Source organism: Acinonyx jubatus, chromosome B2 (genome assembly GCF_027475565.1).
Source record: "Acinonyx jubatus isolate Ajub_Pintada_27869175 chromosome B2, VMU_Ajub_asm_v1.0, whole genome shotgun sequence".
Classification (NCBI taxonomy): Eukaryota; Metazoa; Chordata; class Mammalia; order Carnivora; family Felidae; genus Acinonyx; species Acinonyx jubatus.
The window spans coordinates 116,110,450-116,134,546 of record NC_069385.1 but is presented as its reverse complement, the minus strand read 5'-3'; the positions used below and the strand labels follow the sequence as shown (position 1 = coordinate 116,134,546).

At 49.7% G+C, this 24,097-nt stretch overlaps 2 protein-coding genes across 3 annotated transcripts; both read left to right on the top strand.

Moving 5' to 3' along the window:
• Positions 1 to 7,011: 7,011 nt before the first annotated feature.
• FANCE (FA complementation group E) lies at positions 7,012 to 18,589 on the top strand. Of its 2 annotated transcripts, none has more exons than XM_015069828.3 (10): positions 7,012 to 7,492; positions 10,708 to 11,329; positions 11,907 to 11,951; positions 12,239 to 12,298; positions 12,596 to 12,739; positions 13,104 to 13,227; positions 13,439 to 13,517; positions 14,866 to 14,932; positions 15,942 to 16,067; positions 18,053 to 18,589. In XM_015069828.3, exons 1-10 carry the CDS (start codon positions 7,245 to 7,247, stop codon positions 18,152 to 18,154), a joined length of 1,617 nt encoding a protein of 538 aa, XP_014925314.3. In that variant the 5' UTR covers positions 7,012 to 7,244; the 3' UTR covers positions 18,155 to 18,589. The 2 variants fall into 2 exon arrangements, with proteins under 2 accessions (XP_014925314.3, XP_053078883.1); XM_053222908.1 differs by having other exon boundaries at positions 7,388 to 7,492; positions 10,671 to 11,329.
• A 941-nt stretch (positions 18,590 to 19,530) lies between these two features.
• On the top strand, positions 19,531 to 22,264 carry RPL10A (ribosomal protein L10a). The gene is made up of 6 exons (XM_015069829.3): positions 19,531 to 19,601; positions 19,966 to 20,040; positions 20,132 to 20,212; positions 20,569 to 20,717; positions 21,578 to 21,750; positions 22,062 to 22,264. Exons 1-6 carry the CDS (start codon positions 19,597 to 19,599, stop codon positions 22,230 to 22,232), a joined length of 654 nt encoding a protein of 217 aa, XP_014925315.1. The 5' UTR covers positions 19,531 to 19,596; the 3' UTR covers positions 22,233 to 22,264.
• The last annotated feature ends 1,833 nt before the right edge of the window (positions 22,265 to 24,097 follow it).

The window sequence follows — 24,097 nt, the reverse complement described above, 5'->3', positions numbered from 1 at the left end:
TAGCTGTGTGGGCTCGGATAAGTCACTTAACCTCTCTGGACCTCTGTGTCCTCAGTGATAACAGTACCTGTCTCAGGTCTTGTGAGGGTGCAGTGAATTCATAAATGTGATGTGCTTAGCACACAGTACCTGGCACAGAGTAAACACTAAATGTTAGCAGTTATTTTTTTAATTATTCTAATTCAGTGCTGTCCAGCTGGAACACAAGTCACCTATATAATTTAACAGCTTTAGTGAGATATAATTCACAAATTCACCAGTTTAAAGTATACAATCCAATGTAATATAGTATATTCAGGGATGCCTGGGTGGCTCAGTTGGTTAAGCGACCGACTCTTGATCTTGGCTCAGGTCATAATCACAGTTCGTGGGATCGAGCCCTGCATCAGGCTCTGCCTGCTTGGGATTCTCTCTCCCTCCTTCTCTCTCTGCCCCTTCTCTGCTTGCTCTCTCTCTCTCTCTCTCTCTCTCTCTCTCTAATAAAACATTAAAAAAAAAAGAATTGATATAGTATATTCGGAGTTCTACAAACATTACCACTATCTAATTTTAGAAGATTTTCCCCACCCCAAAGGAAACCCATGAGCCAACCACTCCCTCTCCCCCACTCCTCCCTGCCCCTAGAAACCGCCAGTCTACTTTCTGTCTCTATGGATTTGCCTGTTCTGGACACTTCATATAAATGGAATCCCACTATGTGGCCCTTCGTGTCTGGCTTCTTTGACTTAGCATCACATTTTCTGGGTTCATCCATGTTGTAGCACGAATCGGTACTTCATTCCTTTTTATGGTCAAATGCTATTATTGTTATATGAAAATACTACATTTTGTTTTATTAATTCATCAGTTGATGGACCTTTGGGTTTTTTGTTTTTTGGCTATTACGAATAATGTTGCTGTAAGCGTGCACGTATACAAGTTTTTGTGTGGACGTGTATCTCATTTCTTTGCTATATACCTAGGAGTAGAATTGCTGGGTCGCATGGTAACTCCATGTTTAATATTTTCAGGACGTGCCCAGCTGTTTTCTAAAGTGGTTGTTATTCACATATGCAATCTACATTTTTTCATTAAAGTTTTTTTTTTTTTTTAATGTTTATTTTGAGAGAGAGGGAGAGGCAGAGAGAGAGAGAGAGGATCCCAAGCAGGCTCTGTGCTGTCAGTTCAGAGCCTGATGCAGGGCTCCAACTCACGAACCATGAGATCATGACCTGAGCTGAAATCAAGAGTCAGATGCTTAACTGACTGGGCCACCCAGGTGTCCCTGAAATTTACATTTTTCTAGGAGCCACATTCAAAAAGTAAAAAGCAACAGGTGAAATTTAATTTTAATATTATATTTTATTTAACCCAATATATCAAAAATTATATATCCAAAATCATCCCAACATGTAATCAACATAAGTTATTCATGGAATATTTTAGAACCCTTTCTGGTACTAAGCTTCAGAATCTCAGTTCAGAGTAGCTGCATTTCAGGTGCTCCATAGCCACATGTGGCCAGCGGCTGCTGTGTAGGACAGCATAGCTGTAAATGGTGTATTAGAGACCTACACTTCTGACTGGATTCCCAGTTACTTGGGGACAAGACTTTGCGTGCCCAGAGAGCTCTATGTGCAGCAGACACTCAGCAGATGTTCCACGAATGAGTAAATGAATGAATGGATCCAGTTTTCCCCAACAGCTGCTGACGACGATCACTGTTACTCCCAGGAGCCTCAGCCTAAGTCAGACCCTGTCCGGGAGCTCACGGCCCCACTTCAGAGCCTGGGCCTGGAGCTGCAGCAGGTAGCGGGGGAGGAGCAGTGGCAGAGGATGCCATGCTGGACCTCTGAGATGCCCGGGCCAGCTGGAGGAGGGCTATATGGACCCTGGGCTGTATTGGGGATGGCAGTGTGTATGCGTTGGGGGAGGGGGTGGACACGGATGTGCCCTGACCCTGTGTGTGGCTGCAGAGGGAGCAGGACAGTCGGGACGTCGTGTGTGGCATCTGCATGGACAAGGTGTGGGACAAGCCAGAGGCCGAGCGCATCTTCGGCATCCTACCCAACTGCACCCACGCCCACTGCCTGGGCTGCCTGCGCACCTGGCGGAAAAGCCAACAGAGCTTCCCGCTGGCTGTCATCAAGTCAGTGTCAGGAGGAGCCTGGGAGGGAGGGAGGGAGGGAGACACTTCAGAGAGGTGAGGGCTTGTGACTGTTCTCCCACTCCCGCCTCGGCAGGGCCTGTCCCCAGTGCCGTGTCCATTCCAGCTACATCATCCCCCACAAATTCTGGGTGAGCGAGGGGGCTGAGAAGGAGCAACTCATCAGGAACTTCAAGGCTCGGACCAGGTGAGGCTGGCAGGGGGACCATGACCCAGGTTAGGGAAGAGGAGAAGACAGCCTCTGCTCCATTCTGGCTCAGCCGTGGTTCCCAGCCTGGGATCCCCCAAATCCCAGAAGTTCAGAATGATAGAGAGGGCAGACGAGGATGTGAGCTATTTCCACTATTTCAGAAAGCCCAATAAATAATGATGAGTGACCGAGACAGCAGATCAAGCCTTCCAGCCTGGCTCAAGGTCAAGGTCAATGCAGGGTAACTGTTTTTCTCAGTGCAAGGAGAAACCCTCCTTGGCTTTTACTTCTGATTTTTTTTTTTTTAAGCAAGGAGATAAATGGATATGAATGTTGTTTGTGTAGATGATCTTTGAAAACATGGGGTCTCTGAGAAAGAGACCAAAAGGCAGCCCTTGGAGACAGGGAAAAAGTCAGTAGGTTTTAATCTCTTGTGGAGGGTGGGCATACATCCAGATCTGGAATTAACTACAATTCCAGGTTCTTAATTTCACCTTCCCAAAGGGCTTATTATATGCTACATATGCAAAGTCTATTTGGATAAAGGGTGGGATCAAAAAAGAAGGTCTTGTCTCTACCTGTGACACATTCGACCTTGTTGAGAAGGCACCGGATTTTGCTGTGAACAGCTGACTCAACAAAGTGGGGGAAAAGCTCTTGGGCTCTTGGGTGAGTCTCACAGAGGAGGAAGTATTTGAGCTGTGGGTTGGAGGAGGGGGCTCCTCCGGAGGAGAAAAGTGAGAGCACTCCAGGCAGAGACAGGTCAAAGTGAGGAGATAATTGGCATCTGGGGTACCAGTTGGGAGTCTTTAGAAGTTGTCTAAGCCAAAAGGGAGCACCCAGGCCCAGGTAGGATAGGAGATGATGTAGATGAAGGGCCTATTATATATGACAGACTTTGCACATTATAAACTCTGTGAAGTAGGGCGTCCTAAGATCCTCATGCTGCAGAAGAAGAAACTGAGGCATGGTCTGTATGACTTAAGTGAGAAAGTGGGGTTTGAAGCCAAGCATTCTGACTCCTAGTGCATACTGGAAGGAATGGGGGAGGGGGGTATTGAGAGGAAGTGGCCAAGTGACCATGAGGTTAGAAGGAAGATTTAAGAGGCCTAATACTTTCAGCATAGGTGGTCCCAGGACTGTCACTGTCCCATGAGGGTGAAGAGAAGGAAGCTGATGGGAAATGTAGATAGGTTGCGTGTGGGGTTTTTGTAGGCTATCCAGATGAAGGGGGTTCTGACGCCAGGTTTGAGTAAATAGGAGGAGGAAGAAGAGAAAGGGCATCAATTTCATTTCATTAGCTAGCAATTACCAAATCATAAGCCCACTCCTCAGAACAGAACATTGTTTTAAGTTGGTTACAGAGACACATTTTAGGATTATCTTTTCTTGGTGGTATTGTTGAAACTTAGTTCAAAGAAGGAAAAGAGATGCCCAGTAGCCCAAATGAACTTTGTGGAGACTTAGAGAAAGGCACCCCCCCTTAAGACACTTTACTGCCATCTGCTGGAAAATAGTTGTAATAAATGTAAAATCTACACTATGATGCCAGTGGTGACTGCGTACAAGTGGTGCCTTTGTGCTGCGTACAACCTACCCAGCCTTACGCGTCAGCCTTCAGTGCTCCTTGTTCCTGGGGCAACAGGGCTTGAAGTAATGGTCTTCTCTCCTTCTGTCCTCTCATAGCCAGATCCGATGTCGGTTCTTCATGCAGGGGAATGGCCGCTGCCCCTTCAAGTCTGATTGTATTTATCTGCACCAGCTACCGGATAAAGCCCTGACCTCTGATTCTCCCTGGACTGAGAGTATGCAGCTGACCTCTGGGAGTGAGGTGGTAACAGCAGGAATGTGGGACAGGGAGGCTGCTTGCCCTGTTTACAATAAATATCTGTGATAAATATAAGACCTATACATGATGTCCATAAGGATAATGGTGCCTGCTTAGATGGGGCATCTTTGTGCTACGTACAACCTGCTCAACCTTATGTGTCAGCCTTGATTCTCTTGTTCCTGGGGCAATTGGGTTGAAGGCGATGGGTTTTCATTGATTTCTTTCTCTACTCCCAGGTACTGGGCCCAACAGGGTTCCAAGGGGGCACCGAGCAGGAGGACGAAGCATTCTTCATGGACTGTGCCCTGGCCATGGCCTTCTGGGGTTCAGAACTCTTACTGGATCGCAATAATTCTTACCTTGGCTTTCTGTAACCAGGATCAACATGTGGGGGATGGGGCTGAGGGGCAGGGGGTGGCTAGGTGGTAGGTCTTTTCCCTTTTGGGGCTTGGTGGGGGATGAAAGTAGCAAGCCCTCCATGCCCATGAAACTAGTACTGACACAGCTAGGGGACAGGGGAAGAGGTGGGGGGCTCTCGGGAAAGAGGAGGTGTTCACTTTCTTGCCAGGGACTTGGTTTTTAACTTTGCTTTTTGTAGGATTCTGAAAGAAAACCAATAAAATGCATCTAAGCCATTACTGCTAGTATCTAAAAAGTGTCTGCTCATAGCCCGGATACCCTCCCCCTAAACCAAGGGGGGTGGTTCTGCATTCATTCTGTTGCGATATCACCTGTCAGCCTCTGGAAACCTTCATTTTATGCTTGTAAGAATACAGAGGGGAAAAGAAAATTAATAACAACTTAGTATTATAAAAATAGTAATGACATCAGAATCCCATGAAAGGGTCTCCAGGATCCCCCTGGGTTGTTTAAACCACTCTCAGAACTTTCCCCTCCATTCTCCTTCCCAGTGGCTAGAATGCAGACCTTGGTGGGCATGAGCCAGAGCCACCACCAGAGGGTAAAGCTGGTAGTTGAGGATTGGCAAGTCACTGAAGGCTATTTAGCATTCCTGACCCTACCCGCTACTTGTCAGGGCCTGTCCTCCCAACAGCTGGTCATTTGAAGACTGAAAACCTCTCTTATGAAGTTAGAACAGCTAACCTGAGACAGAGGTGTCTGCACAAAACTTCTGCTAATGTGGTGTCTGCAAAGCAGTCACTATCTGAGAGATACTCCTTAGTCTTTCCCAACAGCTCCCTTGAAATTATTTTGGAGAAAACAAAAGTTTGGCTCCAATGAAAATCAGATCCAGCTCAAAATATTCCTATGGCTTACCATACCATTACCATGCCCACCCGGCCAGCTCAGGTGGTAGAATGTGCAACTCTTGATCTCAAGGCCATGAGTTCAAGCTCTGCATTGGGTGTAGAGATTACTTAAACAAACCAAATATTCCTATGCTTACCATACTACTTAGAGTGACAACTGAAGTCCTCTTTCTGATCTCAAGGCCTCAGAAGGCCTGGCCCAGTTACCTCTCTGATCTCTTCTCTGATTACTCTCCAAGTGCATTCTGCTCCAGTCATGCTTATGCCTCAGGGCCTTTGCATGTGCTGCTCCCTCTGCATGAAATGTCTCCCCACAGATCTCTCTCCCTGACTTGCTCCCTTAACTTCTTCAGGTTCATCTTGCCTGCCTACCTATTTAAATTCACCTCCCCCACCCCTGCTTCCCTGCTATATTCTTCTTGAAAGCACTCACCACAATCAAACATTCTACTGTTTACTTATTAGTTGTCTCTCCTCACTGGAGTGTCAGCAACAATGAGGTGTTTGTTTTCTTCCCTGAAACCCCAGCCTCAGGTGCTCAGCAAAGATCGATTGAATGAATGGACGTGTGTGTGACTGCAGAAGCTGGGAGAATGGTAAACACAAACTGGAACCCAAAGTGGGGTTTGTGGGGTGCTGTGGAGCTCTTCTCCCCTCTCTATTCTTATCCTCTGTAGTGATTCCTCCTAGCCTGCTACTTCAGTAGAAGTCTGCCTCCTCCAGCAAATTTCCTTAAAACTGAAACCTTGGGAGGTGGAGCCACTCCCTGCTCCTTGTAAACAACCAGAGCAAGTGGGCTTCTTGGACTTTGTGAGGAAGTTCACAGCAAGGCCTTTGGCCATATAGTGTTGGGTTTTACTACCACCCCATTCTGAGGGATAGTTGTGCATCAAGTATTTCTAGAGGACTGAAACCTTAATGATGGCGGTTGATGGCCTGTGGAAGAGGTGACATCAAGGCAGGTTGGTAAATGGTGACCAAATCCTATCGCAAAGTTTGTGATCTACACATAACATGGAAATCAGATAAAATTAAATGATACTTGGATCCTGAAGAACAACAGGATTTCTCGGACGCCTAGGTGGCTCAGTCAGTTAAGCGACGCACTTCAGGCCATGATCTCATGGTTCGTGGGTTCGAGTCCTGCATTGGGGGCAGCCCGAAGCCTCTTCGGATTCTGTGTCTCCCGCTCTCTCTGCCCCTCCCTTGCTCCCGCTCTGACTCCCTCAAAAATAAACATTGAAAAAAAAAAAAAGAACAACAGAATCCCTCACATCCACTCAGCACCCCCACCTCCCGCCCAACCACTTCAGGAAGTGTGGAGGAAGGAAGGTGTAGATCACAGGCAAAGATCCACCCCTTCACCAAGCCCCGCCCCACTCCACTATCTCCGGCAGGACACCTCCTACAAGCTACAAGCCAATTCCCACATTGTGGCCCTGCCCTCACCGCGGCCCCGCCCCATCCGCGGATCTCGCGGGGCCTTCCTCCCGCCCCCTTACTCCGTTCCCAGACTCTCTGGCCAGGATCATTGCTAGCCCCGCCCCTTCCGGCCTACCCTGGCCGCTCGCTCCACGTCCGGCCCCGCCCCTAGCCACACTCCACTCGGTACCTTTCTAACACTGGGCGCGAATCTCACCGGCTGGTGGTGCTTAGTGTGCGTCTCCGAGCGCGGAGTGTGGCAGGTGCGGGAGGACACTCTCCGCGGCGTCGGGGCAGGCGCTGGGGTCCTGCTCCCTTTCCCCAATTGTCGAGGCTGAGGTCAGGAGCCAGATCGGCAGCTGGCGCAGCACCCGGGTCCCGGGCATGGCAGCCTCGGAGGCTGCACCCGCCCTGACTGAGGGCTCGGGGTCGGCGCCCTGGGCGCAGCTGGATGCCCCCGCCCGGCTCCTGCTGCAGGCGCTGCAGGCCGGACCGGATGGAGCGCGGCGCGGCCTGGGCCTGCTGCGGGCGCTGGGCAGTCGCGGCGGGGAGCCCTTCGGCTGGGGCCACGTCCTCGAGGCGCTGTGCCAGGAGGAACCCGTCGTGGAGGGCCCGGACTGTCGCCTTGAGCTGTAAGTCGTCTGGTTGTGGGGCGCGGCATTTCTCCACGGTCGTGTGAGGCATGGGCTGGCGCCGCCCACTTTTCTAGATGAAGAGACCGAATCCCGGAGCGGTTAATTGGTTCCCCTCAGCCGGGCGTCCCTGCCGCGCACCCTGTAGGGAGGAGCATCCAACAGACCTTTATTGAGAACCTGCTGGGTGCCGGGACGCAGCCGCGAACCTGCCTGGAAGACACCCGCCTTCCGCTGAGTGTAAATGAGTAATTAGAAGCCAGTCGGCCGGGGGCGCCTGGGTGGCTCAGTTTGGTTCGGCGCCCCACTTAAGGCTCAGGTCAGGTCAAGAGCTCCTGGTGGTTCATGAGTTCGAGCCCCACCTCGGGCTCTGTGCTGACGATTCGGAGCCTGGAGCCTACTTCGGCTTCTGTGTCTCCCTCTCTTTCTGCCCCTCCCCTGCTCACGCTCCGTCTCTCTCTGTCTCTCTGAAAAATAAACAAACATTTAAAAAATTAAATGAATAAAAAAGACGACAGTGGGCTCAAATAGATTCTGTTCGCAGATTCCCATCTCTAAAGAAATGGAACGCATACCTCCAGCGTAGGGATACTTACCTATAACAAAGTGTACACAAGTGCAAAAATAATGCCCAAGGGGTGCCTGGGCGGCTCAGTCAGTTGAGCCTTTGACTCTTGAATTGGACTCAAGTCATGGTCCCATGGTTTATGGGATCCAGCCCCCTGTCCGGCTCTGTGCCGACTTGGTGGAGCCTGCTTGGGATTCTCACTCTCTCTCTCTGCCCCACCCCCAAATAAATAAATAAAACTTAAAAAAAAGTAGCGCACATTATAAAGTATACAAAAATAGACATTTAAAACGTGGTGAGAAAACGGACCATCTGTTGGAATGGCTTTATAATGTCGAATTTTCAAAGCACAGTGGACATTCTAGGGCAAAATCACTTTTCTTAAGGATGGTGTTCTTGATAATTATAGTCTTTGGTATGACTTTGAACTTTAAAAAAAAATTTTTTTTATGTGACAATTTCTGCTAGAAGGGTCAGCTCTGCCATTTTCTTATTTGGTGTGCGTCATTTACTGGCATTCAGTTTCTTTTCAGTCATCCTTATAAGTTGTGTGTCCATTTAGTGAGGTTGGTGGTGTTAAAAAACAATACCGTATCCATAAATTCCTTTAATTATCATAATTAAAGTGCACAGAAAAATTTAAAAAGTGACTGAGGTGCTGCCTTCAGCCTCTAGGGGGCTCTGCACACTTGGATACCTCTCCCTCAAAATTGGGCTGGAGACTGGAAGGTGAAGGGCCATTCCATACATTAAATATTTATGATAACTAACTTCTTATGTTTTAGGTAAGTAGAAATGTAAGTTCTAATACTGGCTTCCCACACCCCACTTTGAATTTTTTTTCAAGAAATGGCTCAGGAGGACTTTCTGCATCCCCAAATTGGAGGTCATAGAAATGTTTGTCCAGCTGTCTGGCTTTTTCCGGACAGAATAAGAGGAGGGGACTTAATCTAAGGTCTCTGGGTACAACTTTACTTCAGTATAATTGGTTTCTTTCATAATCTCATGTATTTTATTTTGTGCATTTAACACTTATTTTGATAAGGGGGTTCGTGCACACACAAGAGTTATATATAAGTCCTTGAAGTTAGGATAGGGTCTCCCCCACCTCTGTACTCCTAATCATCCTCTACCACAAATTGACCATATTTTAAAAAAAATTTTTTTAATGTTTGTTTATTTTTGGGAGAGAGAGGCAGAGCATGAGCCGGGGGAGGGGCACAGAGAGAGGGAGACACAGAATCTGAAGCAGGCTCCAGGCTCTGAGCTGTCAGCACAGAGCCCGACCCAGGGCTCAGACCCACGAACCATAAGATCATGACCTGAGCCAAGTCGGAGGCTTAACTGACTGAGCCACCCAGGTACCCCAAATTGATCATCTTTTTAACTTTTACTTTAGTTTTCTCTCTCACTTAAGTAGTTGGTTTTCACAAAGAAATAAAAGTCAGATTTTTTTTCTCTTTCACTCATCCCAGGTGCCCCTTGTGTATGATGATAAGCAGCCCTGCACAGTCCCATAGAGAGGAGCAGAGGCGTGATGGCAGGTGGGCTTGATGTACCCATGACTTGCCACACCAGTAAGCCTCGGGTCCCACGGCATCTGGATTCGTGCCTTTACAGCATTACAGACGGCTACACTGCTCTGTCCACAGTAGTCCTTGCCGATGTCTGGACACTTAATTCTGAGAGTTAATTCATTCAATAAAGTGTGTACCAAGTGCCTGATGTGGGCTGATGCTCTGCTGGGTACTGGGACATGGAGGAAGGAGACACTGCCTGTGCTTCTCAGGAACTCAGCTGGGTGAAAGGAATGTCACAGCTAGACTGATGTAACCTTGTGAGTTCCGGGGGATTGCCAAGGAGAGCACAGGGCTGCAGAATAAGCACTGCACAGCATCCTAGAGTGTTATTATTTTACTTTGGGCCTTGGTGCATCCCACAGCACATTCTGTTTGTTTGTTTAATTTTATTTATCTTTTTAAGTAAGCTCTGTGCCCAACCTGGGGCTTGAACTCATGACCCTGAGATCAAGAATCACACGCTCTAGGGGTGCCTGGCTGGCTCAGTTGGTGGAGCATGTGACTGTTGATCTTAGGGTCTTGAGTTTGAGCCCCCCCCCCCGCCATGTTGGGTATAGACTTAAATAAATAAATCGTTTTCCAAAATTAAAAAAGAGTCACATGCTCTACTGACTGAGTCAGCCAGGCACCCCTGGGGTATTATTTTTATGTAAAGTTTGGGAAGGGACTTTTTTTTTTTTTTTTTTTGTAAAACAAGCATAGATCTTTTGTAGAGTAGGTTTCAACGTGAATTTTTGAGCTGAACTAGGAGATGTCAAAGAGCAGAGCCTAGCATAGAATACATGAATACATGCTCAATTTAAAAAATATTGAATTGTTCAGAGAAATTTTGGCTGTTTAGTAATAGTAAAATGAACTCAAGCTGATTTAACAACAACGTAAAATACACGCTCGATAAATGCTTGTTGAATGACTGTCATGCTGTCCCCCTCCATCCATACTGACTCGCAGGTACTGCCTCCTAGTTACCCTGTCTGTCCATTGCCATCTAACCTGTAGCTCTATGCAGTCTGTCCTGTGCTCCTTCCAGGAAGATGCTCTTGACTGCTTGTCCTCCTGCTCCCCAGGAAGCCACTGCTGCTGCGATTGCCTCAGTTATGCCAGAGGAACCTGATGTCCCTGCTGATGGCTGTTTGGCCGTCGCTGCCTGAAAGCGGACTGCTCTCTGTGCTGCAGATTGCACAGCAAGACCAAAGCCCTGACCCTGACACCTGGCTCCGGGCCCTGGGGGAATTGCTGCGAAGGGATTTAGACGTTGGGGTATCGACTGCGGGAGCATCCCCATTGTCTAAAAGCTGCCAGAGACAGCTCCGAGGCCTGTGTAGGCGGCTGGGCCAGGGAGGCAGGAGGCTGAAGTTGCTTCAGACTCCGGATCCTGGAGAGGAAGAAGAGGAGGACAAGGAGGATGAGGACCCCCATTGGCCTGGGAAGCGCAGAAAGGGGCCAGAGGAAGAGCCTGCCAGGCCTGAGGGGGAGAGGGCCCCCAAAAGGTTCCGATATTTAGAAAGGGAGGAAGAAGGTCACAAGGAGGAGAGACACGAACCTCAATCTTTGGAATCCCTGGCAGATGGAGGAGGTACATTGCCCATTAAGAACCAGCCTGTCCAGGCTGAGCCCAGTGTGGCTGGTCAGAGTCTGGAGGATGCCAAGGGCCTAGCTGAGAATTTGGAGCTGCCCAAAGCTATCCAGGTACTAGGGTGGGGAGGCTGGATTTAGAGGGATCCTCCAGGAGTGGGGGGTTTATCCAGGGTCAAAGCTGGTTGGGAGACCATTTCCCAACTGGGATAACTGTGGTCCATGGAGCAAGGGGTAGGAGGGTGGGGTTAAGGGAATATAGTCTCTGCTCCACAGCTTCTGAGGATGAGGTAGGAAGGGAGTTATTGGAGGTGGGGAACCTTTGGCCTAATGATGTACAATGTGAGGTTAAAGGATGCCAAGCAAGAAGAGAAGCTCCAGAGCTATCCTATGGAGAGGGCGTGGGACTGTGCCATGTTCGGCCTGTCCTCCCGACCCAAGGCCTGGGTCTTACCCCCATTAGGGTGGGTGCAGAGAGGTCAATCTAGACAGCTGGATTTCCACGGGCCTTGTCTACTTTGAGTTCTTAAGTACTTTTCAAGGTTAGGCTTTGTGTTCTTGGTCTTCGTGAATCATCTTTGCCCCCTAGCTCCCACTGACCCAGGGCCTTCTCTGGAGAGGGAGCTAGGGCTGGGCTTGGGGCCACCCTGTGCTGGTAGGGACTCGGCAGTGATCAGGTTCTCCTCTGCAGGACCAGGTTCCCAGGCTGCAGCAGCTGCTCAAGACCTTCGGGGAGGTAACTGACCCCTGCTCACCATTGCCCTTCTTCCACCTTCTGCCTGGATTTCAGCCACGCCCAGGAGAGCACAGGCTGTTTGGACGAGGGTCAGGGTGAAGGTCTGAGGACCGTCACCGCAGGGGCTCTTCTTGGCCCAAGTCCAGATACCTCGTCTAACCCCAGAGCAGTCCCTCTCCTCTGGTAGCAGCCAGGGTCCTCACCCACCCACTGTGCCAGACAAAGGGGTGGTCTCTGACTTGTCACCAAGGGCTCTGCCAGCCCTAACATGGGATTTGCCTCTCCAGGGCTTGGAGGGTTCCCCTCCAGTTGAGCTACAGCTTCTCCACGAATGCAGTCCAAGCCAGGTGAGTCCAGGAAGATGGCCTGGCCTGAGGCTATGTCCCCAGCCTTTTTCCACTTACATCTGTGTTTCCTTGCCTCGTGTGGGAATTTGGGGAGGGGATTTTATTGGGTGTTTGGTCTCTTGGGCAGGGGTCACCGTGTGCTTCCTTTGAGCCCTTGGCCCCTCACCATAGGGCAGCTCTCCCTGCCTTCCCTTCCCTTGGAGTGTCCTTGCCCCACCCATTCTGCTGCCCACTTGGCTTGAGACCGCCTAGCGGTCGAGGCAGGCCGAGTGTCTATGTTTCCCTCCTACTTGGCAGATGGAACTGCTGTGTGCCCAGCTGCAGCTCCTGCAGCTTTCGGACACAGCTGTCCTGCAGTTCTGCACCTGGCTTCTGTCCCTTTCACCTGACCTGAGCCTCAGCAGTGCTACCATTCTGACCAAGAGCCTCTTTCTAAGACGGGTAGGTGCATTGGGATACACTTGGCGTGCCGGGGACAGTGGGGGAGAGAACGTGAGCCCGCAGAAGAGTGTGCTTGGGAGAAGGGGTTCCCGAGGCAGCCTGGGGCACAGAAAGAGCATGGACCTCCAGGCCATCTCTCCACATGGCATCTCATTCCTCCCTTGTGGGCCCCAGACCCTTCCAGAAGCTGAAGGGATTTAGGAGCTGGGGAAGGGAACTTTTTGTCCCCCCAGGTGAGTTCTAAATAAAAGAATTTTTGTTTTTTCTTTGTAATGTCTATCGCCATCTGAAATATGTCTGATAAGCGTTTATTACAGGAAAGAAGAAACGAATTAATTAATATTTTCCTCCCCACTGGCTGTAGATTCTGTCCCTGACTTCCTCGGCCTCCCGCCTGCTCGTGACTGCCCTGACCTCCTTCTGTGCCAAGTATGCTTATCCTGTCTGCAGAACCCTTCTTGGCCCCGTGCTCCAGGCCCCAGGAACTGGTAATTCTGGAACGAGCCCTGGCCCAGTAGTTCTTCCCTCTCTGTTCCCAGCACCCTTCACTCCAGGGTGGCCCTGGCAGTTGTGCATTCAGTCGGTAAGGTTACCTGCTGCTTCCCTGACGATGCCCCCCTGTAATGAGCCAGGCATTCTGTTCCATCCTCTCCTACCATTTCCTCCCAGATTTCCCTTGGTCTGCTTTCCTCTACCCAGGTCCAGCTCAAACAGAGTTACTCTGCTGCCTTATGAAGGACGAGGGCCTGGAGCCAGACACGCAGGTTCTAATGCTGGGGTAAGTGTACAGGCCTCCGTGCTGCCCCCCCCCCCCCCCCCCCCCGCTCCCACTGGCCAGGCTGGTTCCCGGCATTCTGGAGTTGGAGCTGGCTGGGTACCAGGCCCTGTGCCTGAAAGACCGGCAACTACACAGCTGATGCCCCTCTCACTGTTGCCTGGCCTGTCCTCCCTCCCGTGGGCATGTGCCAGTTGCCATCCCGTGAACCTTCCCAAGGCCAGGGTTTCAGTCTTCCATGCCGGGTACCTTGGAGAAGGTAGAGAAGAGGCTGGGGGTCCCTGCTCCTGAGTAGTGCACAGTGTAGTTGGCACAGAGGTTAAGAGCACTGGCTCTGGGGTCAGACAGACAGGATTTCAAATCTCAGCCTTGCCTTGGTGAATCCAGACAGGTTATTCCATCTCTGTGAGCCTGTTTCCTCATATAAAAAAATGGGGATGATATTCGCTCCGTGGGATTTTTTCTAGATATCAAATGTGATAATGCACATAGACCTCCGCACAGTATTTGGCCCCTAGTAAGTGCTCAAAGATTGTTATTAAATTGGTGTTTGGTTTGGGTATTAAAACTGGGGAGTCACAATCCAGACATGTAGGAACAATGGGGAGCTACAACCCCATTGGACACTAATGTGAAATGTAAAATGCTAACTGTAACATGAGAAGGGGGCGGCCTGAAAAACAACGTCCGCCACCACTTATCCAGTACGTTGTCTGTGCTTTAGGTTCATTATCTCAGTCTTCATGCCGTCCTGTGAGGTAGGTGCTGTTGCTGCCTTAGAGTTGGAAAAACTGAAGCTCAGAGTAGTTAAGGGACGTGGTCAGAGGTCACACAGCCAGCCAGGGATAAAGCCTGGGATCTGACGCAAGACCGTCTACCCACGAAGCCACACTGTTTCCATGTGATGCACTGCCCATGCGTGCAAGCAGAGGACTGTGCGGTAGAACAGGAAGCACAGTAGAGTGGCCCTCACTGTGGTCTACCTTTTCCCTGTGCTCTGCAGGGCATGCCGCCTTCTCTAGAAAGCCTTCATAGGTATCATCTCACTGCATCCTTGGCTCACCCTCACCTTTGGTACCTGGGATGCTCTCTCCACTCCTGCTTATTTTTCAGGGAACCTTTGTACACCTCACGCCAAGTCCTTCACCATCCCTTCCAGGAGTCTTGGGCTGTAGTCTTCCCAGCACTGAGTATGGGCTGGCTACTGAATGGCCGCCAGCATCGGGGGCTCTGAGTACTTCCTTGGTTGGCTGGGGATCTTGGCTGTCTCCAGTGCCTGGCACTGCCTTGGGGTAGGAGCAATGGATTCCCAGGCTTGGGCCGGTCTCACTGGAGCCTGTGCTTTTTGCAGACAGATCTTGGAGCTGCCCTGGAAAGAGAAGACGTTCCTGGTGTTGCAGTCACTCCTGGAACGGCAGGTGAGCAGGCTGCCCTGGGGACGGGTGGACAGAGAAGTGTTGCAATGCTGTGGCCGGGGGTGGGGCTCCCGGGTTTCTGATCCCTCCAGTGGTGGAGGGGCAAGCAGAACAGGTGCCCCCTGACGGTAAGGGAGTCCTGGGGCCGGAAAGGCTGGTAGCAGAGAGCTGACTGCCTGGTAAGTCCTAGCTCTGCCTCTTACTAGCCTTGTGGCCTTGGGGAGGGACTTTTTGATGTGTGTGTGTATAAATTTAATTTAATTTTTGAATAGGTTATAGATTCATTTGTTCAGAAATTGTAAAGCCCAAAGGATATGGTGAAAAATGCTCCCCCAGCCATCCAGGTCCCCTCTCCAGGGCTAGTCAGTGTTACTAGTTCCAGGGGAACCCTCCCAGAGGGTTTTTCTATATAAGGACATGTGTTTAAGTTCACTTTCTCCTTGCTTTTTACATAGATGGTAACACACCAAGCTCAGTTCTCTGTACTCTGCTTTTTTAACCTGACCGTCTGTTTTGGTAATTTTTCCATATCACTACCTGAAGTTCTACCTCATTTTTTATAACTTAGGTAGTTGACCTGACCTCTTTATGCCTCAGTCTCCCCATCCACAAAATGGAAGTGATGACACCCAAGGTTGGGGTGAGGTTGAAATCGATAATTGGTGTAAAGTGCTCAGAACAGGGCCTGATACATAATAAGTATCGATTACATTCTTATTAAGGAGAGCTATTGTTACTGTGCTGGCACTACCCCTTGGGACTCCTCACTCCTTTATACCTTAAACCACCAAGCCAGGCCAAGACCTATGTGCCAGGCTTTATGTGCATTATCTCATTTAATCCTTTTCGCCATTTTTAGGATTAGATATCATGAATCTCATTTTACAGATGCAGAAACTGAGGCTTCGTGTGGTTAAGTGACCTTCCCGGGGTTACCTAGTTAGGAATTGGTAGAATTGGGATTTAAATCCGGGGCCCTTTCTTGTCCTGTCCCATCTCCCAATGTGTGCAGGTGGAGATGACCCCTGAGAAGTTCAGTGTGTTGATGGAGAAGCTCTGTAAAGAGGGGCCAGCAGCTGCCACGTCCGTGGCCTATGCCAAGCTCATGCTGACAGTGATGACCAAGTATCAGGCCAATGTGAGTATCAGCAGGGCCATGAGGGCTGGTCCCACTGCTCTGAGTGTGCCACGAGGGTGTATGTCTAGTGTTTGCTGGGGAAGACACCCTGAGTGTTAGCCAGGGAAACTATGAGTTCAAGCCTAAGACTGGGGAATGAGACTGCTTAGGAGTTCATTCATCCCAGCAACACCGCTGTGGGCCAGATGTTATATGGGGCACTGGAGAATGAATAGTGACCATGACGCAGTCCCTGTCCTTGACTTGACACTCTCCACCAGTGCCAGGCTAGTGAGGCAGGAGAGAGATGATAACCAGATCACTGTAATATCTGGTAGGAGCCAGGTGAGAGGTGTGGGTGCCGGGCATTGGGTGGCAGAGGAAGAGGGGTGCATCTGAACCCTGCTTGTGGTTGGGAATTGGGACAGGCTTCTCAACTCTGAAAGGGTAAATGGTGGTCAGGGGCCAAGACTGAGGAAAGGGCATTTCAGGCAAAGGAAACAGTTTAAGCAGTGAGTGTCCAAGGGGTCTACAGGTAGTTCGCTGTAGCTGAGGCCTAAAAACGTGAGAGCAGATGGTAGTTGGGGTGAGGTTCAAGGCTAGAGTTAAAATACTGAGAGCTAATATTGCGTAGCCCCTGCTCCGTCTCAGGCACTGTTCTAAGCCCTTTGCTTATGTTAACTTGCTAGTTTATTCGATGTGTTAGCCCAATAAGAAGGTACCATTATTGGCTCCATTTTATAGATGAGGAAATTGAGACTCACATTGCCAGGCCATGCTAGCATCTTATGGAGGATGCTGTAGGATTTGATGAGGAGCATGGAGTTACCCTGAAGGCCAGGCATCCTTAGCTGTTGGCTCTTTACCTTTTTGGGGGAGTCACAGGCCCATCCGATGATTTGATGAAAGCTATAGATCCTCCCAGAAAAATGAAACCATGAACACACATCTTATGCACAATTTCAGGAGGCTCCTGGATCCACCGAAGACCCTATGTAGATCCTGGAAGAAGGTCCTCCAATGTGAGGCATCAGTAGTTATCCCAGGGCTTTCAGTTGGAGTGTCTTGCTCAGATGTACATTTTATAAAGAAGCCTCGGACATCTGTAAGGAGTGGGGATTCAAGAGAAGACAGGGCAGAGATCTGTCAGGAGGTTGTAGCAACAGATCAGGGAAGAAATACTGGCCCAGAAGGAATGTGGCAGTCACAATGGAGTATCTTTGACCCTCAGTTTTCTATTCTGTAAAATAGGAGGGGGCACCTGGGTGGTTCAGTCGGTTAAGCGTCTGACTTCGGCTCGGGTCATCATCTCACAGCTCATGAGTTTGAGCCCTGAATCAGGCTCTGTGCTGACAGCTCAGAGCCTGGAGTGTGCTTCAGATTCTGTGTCTCCCTCTCTCTGCCCCTCCCCTGCTCACGTTCCGTGTCTCTCTCCCTCAAAATAAATAAACATTAAAAAAAAAAACTTTTTTTTAATAAAATAGGGTTGTACAGATTTTATGAAGTCATGGTTATAAAGTGTTCCTACATAGAAAGTGTTCCTACATAATTGTCAACTGTTATTAACATGGCCGACTTGGTGGGGGCACCTGGGTTGCTCATTCAATTACGCATCGGACTCTTTGATTTTGGCTCAGGTCATGATTTCAGTTCCTGAGTTTGAGCCCTGCATCAGGCTCTGCACTGTCAGATTTTCTGTTTCCTGTCTCCTGCTTTGTCCCTTCCCTGCTTGGGTGCATGTGCATGCACACACTCTCAAAAATAAATATATGAACGTTTTTTTTTTAAATGTGGCCGACTTGGTAAGTTGTACACTTAACATCTGACCCCTGGTCCACTTGAACCCGAAAACTTAACTTAATCATAGTAGAATAATGGGTTTAGATATCTCCTCCATTGTCCTGGTGTCCTAGATTCCTCTCTCCTTCCTAAACAGTGCCATGAGGCAGAGAGGAAAGGGAAGGATCAGCTGCTGGAGTCCTGATAATTATCTTCCTTCTCCCCAGATCACTGAAATCCAGAGGCTGGGCCTGGCCACAGTCCTAGAGCTCAACACCACTTTTCTGAGGAAGTCCCTGCAAGCCGCCCTGAGACGTCTGGCTCCCTGACCATCCAGCAAGGGACCATACTCCTGGAGCTCCCTCACCAGCTTCCTGAAGGCTACTTCTGCCCCTAGTACCTCTCCCTGACCCCTTGCCTGGGGCTAATGGCGGAACCTGCCATCCCTGCTCCAGGATGCAGAGAGGCCATCTTGGCCTTCCAGCCAGCAGGCAGGGTCCTGGGCTAGAGGGGTTGGATGGGCTCACTCCTTGTCACTTTTACTTCAGGCTGCCGGGACAGAAACTTTCTGATAGGCCTCAGTAGAGTCAAAGCAGACCCAGAATACATGAATGATGCTTCAGGAGCCCTGGAGGTGACCTGTGTGCTCAGCACAAATATCTTATGCTCAAGTGTATGTTATGACCCTCTGTGTTCTTTCTGATTTGGATAATAATTTATTAAAAAGCAGATATTTAATAAAAAGCAGGAAGTTTAATGTCTTATTCAAAGCAGTGTCTGCCTTCCTATTAACTCTGGGTGTTTGTTGAAACCAGCACACCACCACCACCCACCTACTCAGTGACAAGGGGCATCTTTTTCCTGGTGAAATCCTCTGTGGGGGGAAGGTGACAGTTCTCAGGTTCGTTCATTCACAGTTCTGTGCGATAAGGTGTGAGGCCACTCACCTCAGCCCAATCAGAGCTGTCTGTTGTGCACTGACCACCGGGGAATGGGGCCGTGAAGGTGGGTGCAGCTCAGTCTGGAGCTGGAGGCTTTTGAGGAGGAGTCTGTAGGACTCCTGGGGTTTCTATGGGCAGAGAAGAGGATGGGGCTGGTTGGACCGAGGAAAGGGCAGGAAGGGTTGTGCAGTGCTGGCCGTGTGTGTTGTAGTAGCTAGGGAGGCACCTTGTCTATAGTAACTACTTAACGGGTAGATGACATTGAATCAGCTATCAAGTGAAAATTTATCACAGTACTTTCCCAGCTCTTGCCCACTGCAGGCTTTGAGGGGCCAGGAACCGAAGTTTCGTGACATTTCCCTTCTCACAACGTCCTCTGAAGCCCTGGGCCCCAGAGCAAGATGGTGAGGGAGAGGTCAGGAGCAAAACCCGCTTTTGAGACCCGAAGCAGGTGTGCAGGACAGGAGGAAAAGGGCAGAAAAGGTTGGAGAGACAAACATGGGGGAACTGCATGCTCTCAGCGACCATTACGGTGCGGTGCCCAGTACCAGCCTATTAAGTGCCTGGCAGTGGCTGGCGCCAACGAGAATATTCCTCGCGGGCCACGGGGCTCCCGGGACCGCAGAATCTATCTCCCAGTGTTCGAGCCACTCTAGCTGTGTAACACGCGGCAGCGCCCTCCAGCGGCCGCAAACGGCTGGGCTCCCCGGGGATTGCGTGTCCCGGCCCTCGCGCTCAGAAGGAAAGCTACATCTCGCGAGAACAGGAGCCTTATTTGAGCGCATGCGCGAACTGAGTTATTCTTTTTTCCTGCTGTTGTGTGTGGCGCAATGAGGTAAGTGGCACTTAGGGAGCCATCCGCACTCATCCGCGCCCCCTGGCACTCTTGGTGGGGGGAGACTTGCGGGCTGAATCGGGGGGATCCTTGCCTCTGCTTCGCCGAGGGGCATTTCTTAACGGACGCCGCCCTGCAGGCCCGGCGTTCGAGTTTGAGCGCCAGGCCCGACCGCTAGGAAGGTATCTCTTCCTCCTGGCCTCCAGCTTTATCGCACCCAAAGCTCTTGATTTGGTGTCCGGAAGCCTCTTGGCGTGCGTCGTGAACCCTTCCTCCGTCTCGAAGCCTGAGACTTCTGACTATGCCGAGGGTGTTGATCGGCGCCGCCCGGGTCCTAATCGCTCGTCTTGCTTCTCTCTCGCAGCAGCAAAGTCTCCCGCGATACCCTGTACGAGGCGGTGCGGGAAGTCCTGCACGGGAACCAGCGCAAGCGCAGGAAGTAAGCGCGCCTCTCCGCGGGGAGGGCGGGACCGGAGCGCGGTGGCTTGGGCAGTCGCGGGCGGCTGGTTAACTTTATCACCTTCTCTAAGGTTTTTGGAGACCGTGGAGCTGCAGATCAGCTTGAAGAACTATGATCCTCAGAAGGACAAACGCTTCTCGGGCACCGTCAGGTTGGCACCGTTCTGATCCCACCCAGTCCTCCGTGACCCCGTGCCCCTCGCCTCCCATCGGGCTCCCGGTTGAGCTCGAGGCGGCGGGCACGTGCGGCACTGACGCGCTTGGGTAGTTCAGACCCCCTGCTCTGGGCAGGCGTGGCTGGACGGACCCCCACCCTGGGTCTTAAAATAAGAGGGGAGGCGTGGGGAGGCCTTGGCCGAGCCCGCCGGCTAGTTTGAGAAGCCAGACTAGCTGTTGGTGAATGTGGACCTTCTGGGTAAGGCTCAGTGGCTGCAGCGATCCCAGACCCCTTGACTTGCTCTTGGAGTCCCAGGCTGGGTTTGACCTGTTTTGTCCCCCCAAAACGCAGGCTTAAGTCCACTCCCCGCCCCAAGTTCTCCGTATGTGTGCTGGGGGACCAGCAGCACTGTGATGAGGCGAAGGCTGTGGATATTCCCCACATGGACATTGAGGCTCTGAAGAAACTCAACAAGAATAAAAAGCTAGTCAAGAAGCTGGGTGAGTGTGGCTTGCTGTGGCTTTGTATTTGGGCAGACAGTTCCCATGGGAATGGTAGAAGAGTGGTATTTCTGCCATTGGGATTTTCATTTATTTGTTTTTTTAATGTTTATTTTTGAGAGTGCGTGAGAGCACAGGGGAGGTGCAGAGAGGGAGGCAGATGATCCAGAGTGGGCTCTGCGCTGACAGCGGAGAGCCCAGTGTGGGGCTTGAACTCCTGAACCATGAGATCATGACCTGAGCTGAAATAGGAAGCTTAACGACTGAGCCACCCAGGTGCCCCCGTCCCCCTCCCCCCCATTTGGATTTTTAAAATGATGGGAGAGGGAGTAGAATCGTGATGGAAAGGATCTGCTGTGGTTAGTTGACTTCTGATAATTTTTAACCTTCTAAATGTTCCCTTTTATGTTGGCTTTGAAGATTCTGATTGGGTTAGCTCTCACAGATGGACTAGTCAGGTGCTGGTATGTTTTGACTAGGGATTTCTATTTAAAACTGATTTCTTTTTCGTTTTTATCCTTTGTGTAAGCATTCTACAGGTAGGAAATAGGTGCCCTAGTTACTGTGAATCTAGAAAGTAGGAAGGCAGGATTTGAACTCAGTCTTAATGAGCATGTGTATTTTCTATTGAACATGAGGGTGGATCAGCCTGGGCTTCTGACCAGGTTTCATGTGAATGTTGGACCAGTAAAACTCAAGAGGATAGAGAAACTGGAGTGAGAGGATTAAAAAAGACTTGGTACTTGGAGAGAGGGGTTAGCAGGGTGGTTAGGGGCCACTTCGTGGTTGGTTGACAGAGCCCTGGTTGGAGTTGCCTTCCGGGGCCAGATCCTAAGCATCCAACTGCTTCTCTTCACCAGCCAAGAAGTATGATGCCTTTCTGGCTTCTGAATCTCTGATCAAGCAGATTCCACGAATCCTGGGCCCTGGCCTGAATAAGGCTGGCAAGTTCCCTTCCTTGCTGACCCACAATGAGAATATGGTGGCCAAAGTGGATGAGGTGAAGTCCACAATCAAATTCCAGATGAAGAAGGTAAGGAAGGCTGGCTGGGTTGCATAGGTTTAGTACCACCCGTCCTGGAGTTCTCTAAATAAGTTTTCCATTTATTTTTTCTGAATTCTCTACATGGGAGCCCTGTTTGTGTTTCTGTAGATACTTAGGACATGTCACAGGCACTGAGCAGGGTTGAAGCTTTTAACATAGCCTTGGTCTTCCTGGCCTGGGGTCAGAGTAGGTTTATTAGTGACTGGAGGTCAATTTGGACCATCTGGCTTGTAGTTGTGCCTCCTCTCTTACTCTGTTGCGTCTAGCCACCAACCTGATTGACTTTCCTCTTCCCACAGGTGTTGTGTCTGGCAGTGGCTGTTGGCCACGTGAAGATGACAGATGATGAGCTTGTGTATAACATCCACTTAGCTGTCAATTTCCTGGTGTCATTGCTCAAGAAGAATTGGCAGAATGTCCGGGCTTTATACATCAAGAGCACCATGGGCAAGCCCCAACGCCTGTACTAAGGCACAGTTTAATAAACCCTAGTGCTACCTGCCATTATCTGTCTGCCTGTGACTAGGGGAGAGGGAAGTGCTCTGTGAGCTGACATTGCATGCCAGAGCCTTGTGCTGGTGACTGCAGTTCCTGGCACCCAGTGATGGCTAGTCCCTTTCTCCGTGCTGCAAACCAGGAAGTGCATTCTATCTACTTTAAAATTTAGGTCTTTTGGATACTTACAACATGTGACAGTATAGGACTACTAACAGGGACTGAAACTCTTCTGTACCCTGGAGGGGCTGATCTAGGCTAGGACTCCAGCCTGTAGTGCTCCTGCTTACTAGTAGAAAGGAGTCAGGGCCTTCACTGTGAGGACGTTGACTCTGTCCTTGGCAGCGTGCTTAACCTGTGCGCTGAAGTTGCTTCCCTTTTACACCATTGGTTCTTTCTGTGGGCTTTTTTTGTTTGGTTTTATCCCTCTAAGTGGTGTGTTGAGGCTCAGTCTGTAGGGATCACAAGGACCAAATGGAGTTTGGATTCCTAGATTCTTGTCTGCAATCCTGATCTAGTATTTGTGTGACCTCAAGTTGAATACTGTATATTCAGGGGTAGTAATTTACTCGGAGATGTTTAGGAAAACACAAATAGATCTGTATTAATGTTGTAATTCACCAACCTTGTTTTTTGGGGGAGCTTAGCAAGCGGGTAGAATCGGGCTGTGGAAACTTTTAGATCTTTGTACTTGGGTAGGCTCTGCGGCAGGCAGTTCCCTGTTCTTGCCTCCAACACCCAGTACTGGGAAGTTGGTTTTTGGTATGGGAAATACCTGTGATTTAACATTAGACTTGAACCTGCTTCATTTAACTTTGGTAAAGTAACAGGTTCATCCCTCCATCTCTTAACTACAGCTGAAAGGCTAATCCAAAGTATATATAAAAATGTACCTTGAAACAAGCTTGAACCATGAACAATCCGAGGTTTTCACCAAAGATCTTTGAGGTTTTTTTTTATTGTTTTAGCTTTTAAGTTAGTAACTGCTAGTAACTTTGCTTACTGGTAAAAAAGCTGCAGTCTTGTGATAAGCCCGGAATTTGGGGCCCTAGTTTATGCATAGTAAAAGTGATTGGAAGTTGACCTAACAGAATGTTGGCCATGTTTAATTCTGGGAGTAAAATGATTATCTGGGATTTCCTGGAGTTCTGTCATGTTTGTAATCAGAAAGAAAAAGGCAAATATCTTAACACCTGGCCTCTCGCACTGCTGCTTATTAGGCACTGAATACAACCAAAAAGGCAGAGCCATGAGGCAGAAGCATAAAACCGAAGTCCTCCCTGGAGTTTGCTGTGATGGGTCCCAGCTGCATCTCGAGCGCCAAGTCCCAAGGGCCCTAGTGGGCAAAGCCTCTCAGAACCTGCAGACCACCCCAGAGCCTAAGACCAGAGAGACCTTTTGTTCCTGCCAGCAGTGGTGCAGTACTGAGCAATGCCTGTGGAGCCAAGGGTTCTTTAGAAGCAGTTTCTCATGCATGGTCCTGTGTATCCTACCAATCAGAAGGCAATTCTCTAGGAAGTGTTCCTAAAACAGCAGTTGCTAAATAGCAATCACATGTAGCTACCTACGTAGTGTTTGGTCACAGTATGTAAAGTCTGTTGGTCTGGTTCAGTTGAATTTAGATGCTGGTGAGTGGGGAGAGAGACCAGGATGGCTTTAGAATTAGACACACCTTCCTGTTTGAAATGAGCCAAGGATTAAAAATTTTTTTTGTAAGTTTGGGAACTCCAGGGAAAGGTTAAGTGGGTGTTTTAGAAATACTTAGGGACTTGAGTCTTACTGGATTGATTTGAATCACCTGGATTTAAATCAAACCCATTCTATTAAGCCTTACGTTATT

Bases quoted from the DNA above. Each gene is read 5' to 3' on its own strand.
- FANCE (XM_015069828.3), top strand. From the start codon at position 7,245: ATGGCAGCCTCGGAGGCTGCACCCGCCCTGACTGAGGGCTCGGGGTCG. The intron at 11,330-11,906 runs GTACTAGGGTGG...TCTCCTCTGCAG, and splicing joins AGCTGCCCAAAGCTATCCAG to GACCAGGTTCCCAGGCTGCA. The intron at 14,933-15,941 runs GTGAGCAGGCTG...CAATGTGTGCAG, and splicing joins AGTCACTCCTGGAACGGCAG to GTGGAGATGACCCCTGAGAA.
- RPL10A (XM_015069829.3), top strand. The intron at 20,041-20,131 runs GTAAGCGCGCCT...ACCTTCTCTAAG, and splicing joins AACCAGCGCAAGCGCAGGAA to GTTTTTGGAGACCGTGGAGC. The intron at 21,751-22,061 runs GTAAGGAAGGCT...CTCTTCCCACAG, and splicing joins TCAAATTCCAGATGAAGAAG to GTGTTGTGTCTGGCAGTGGC.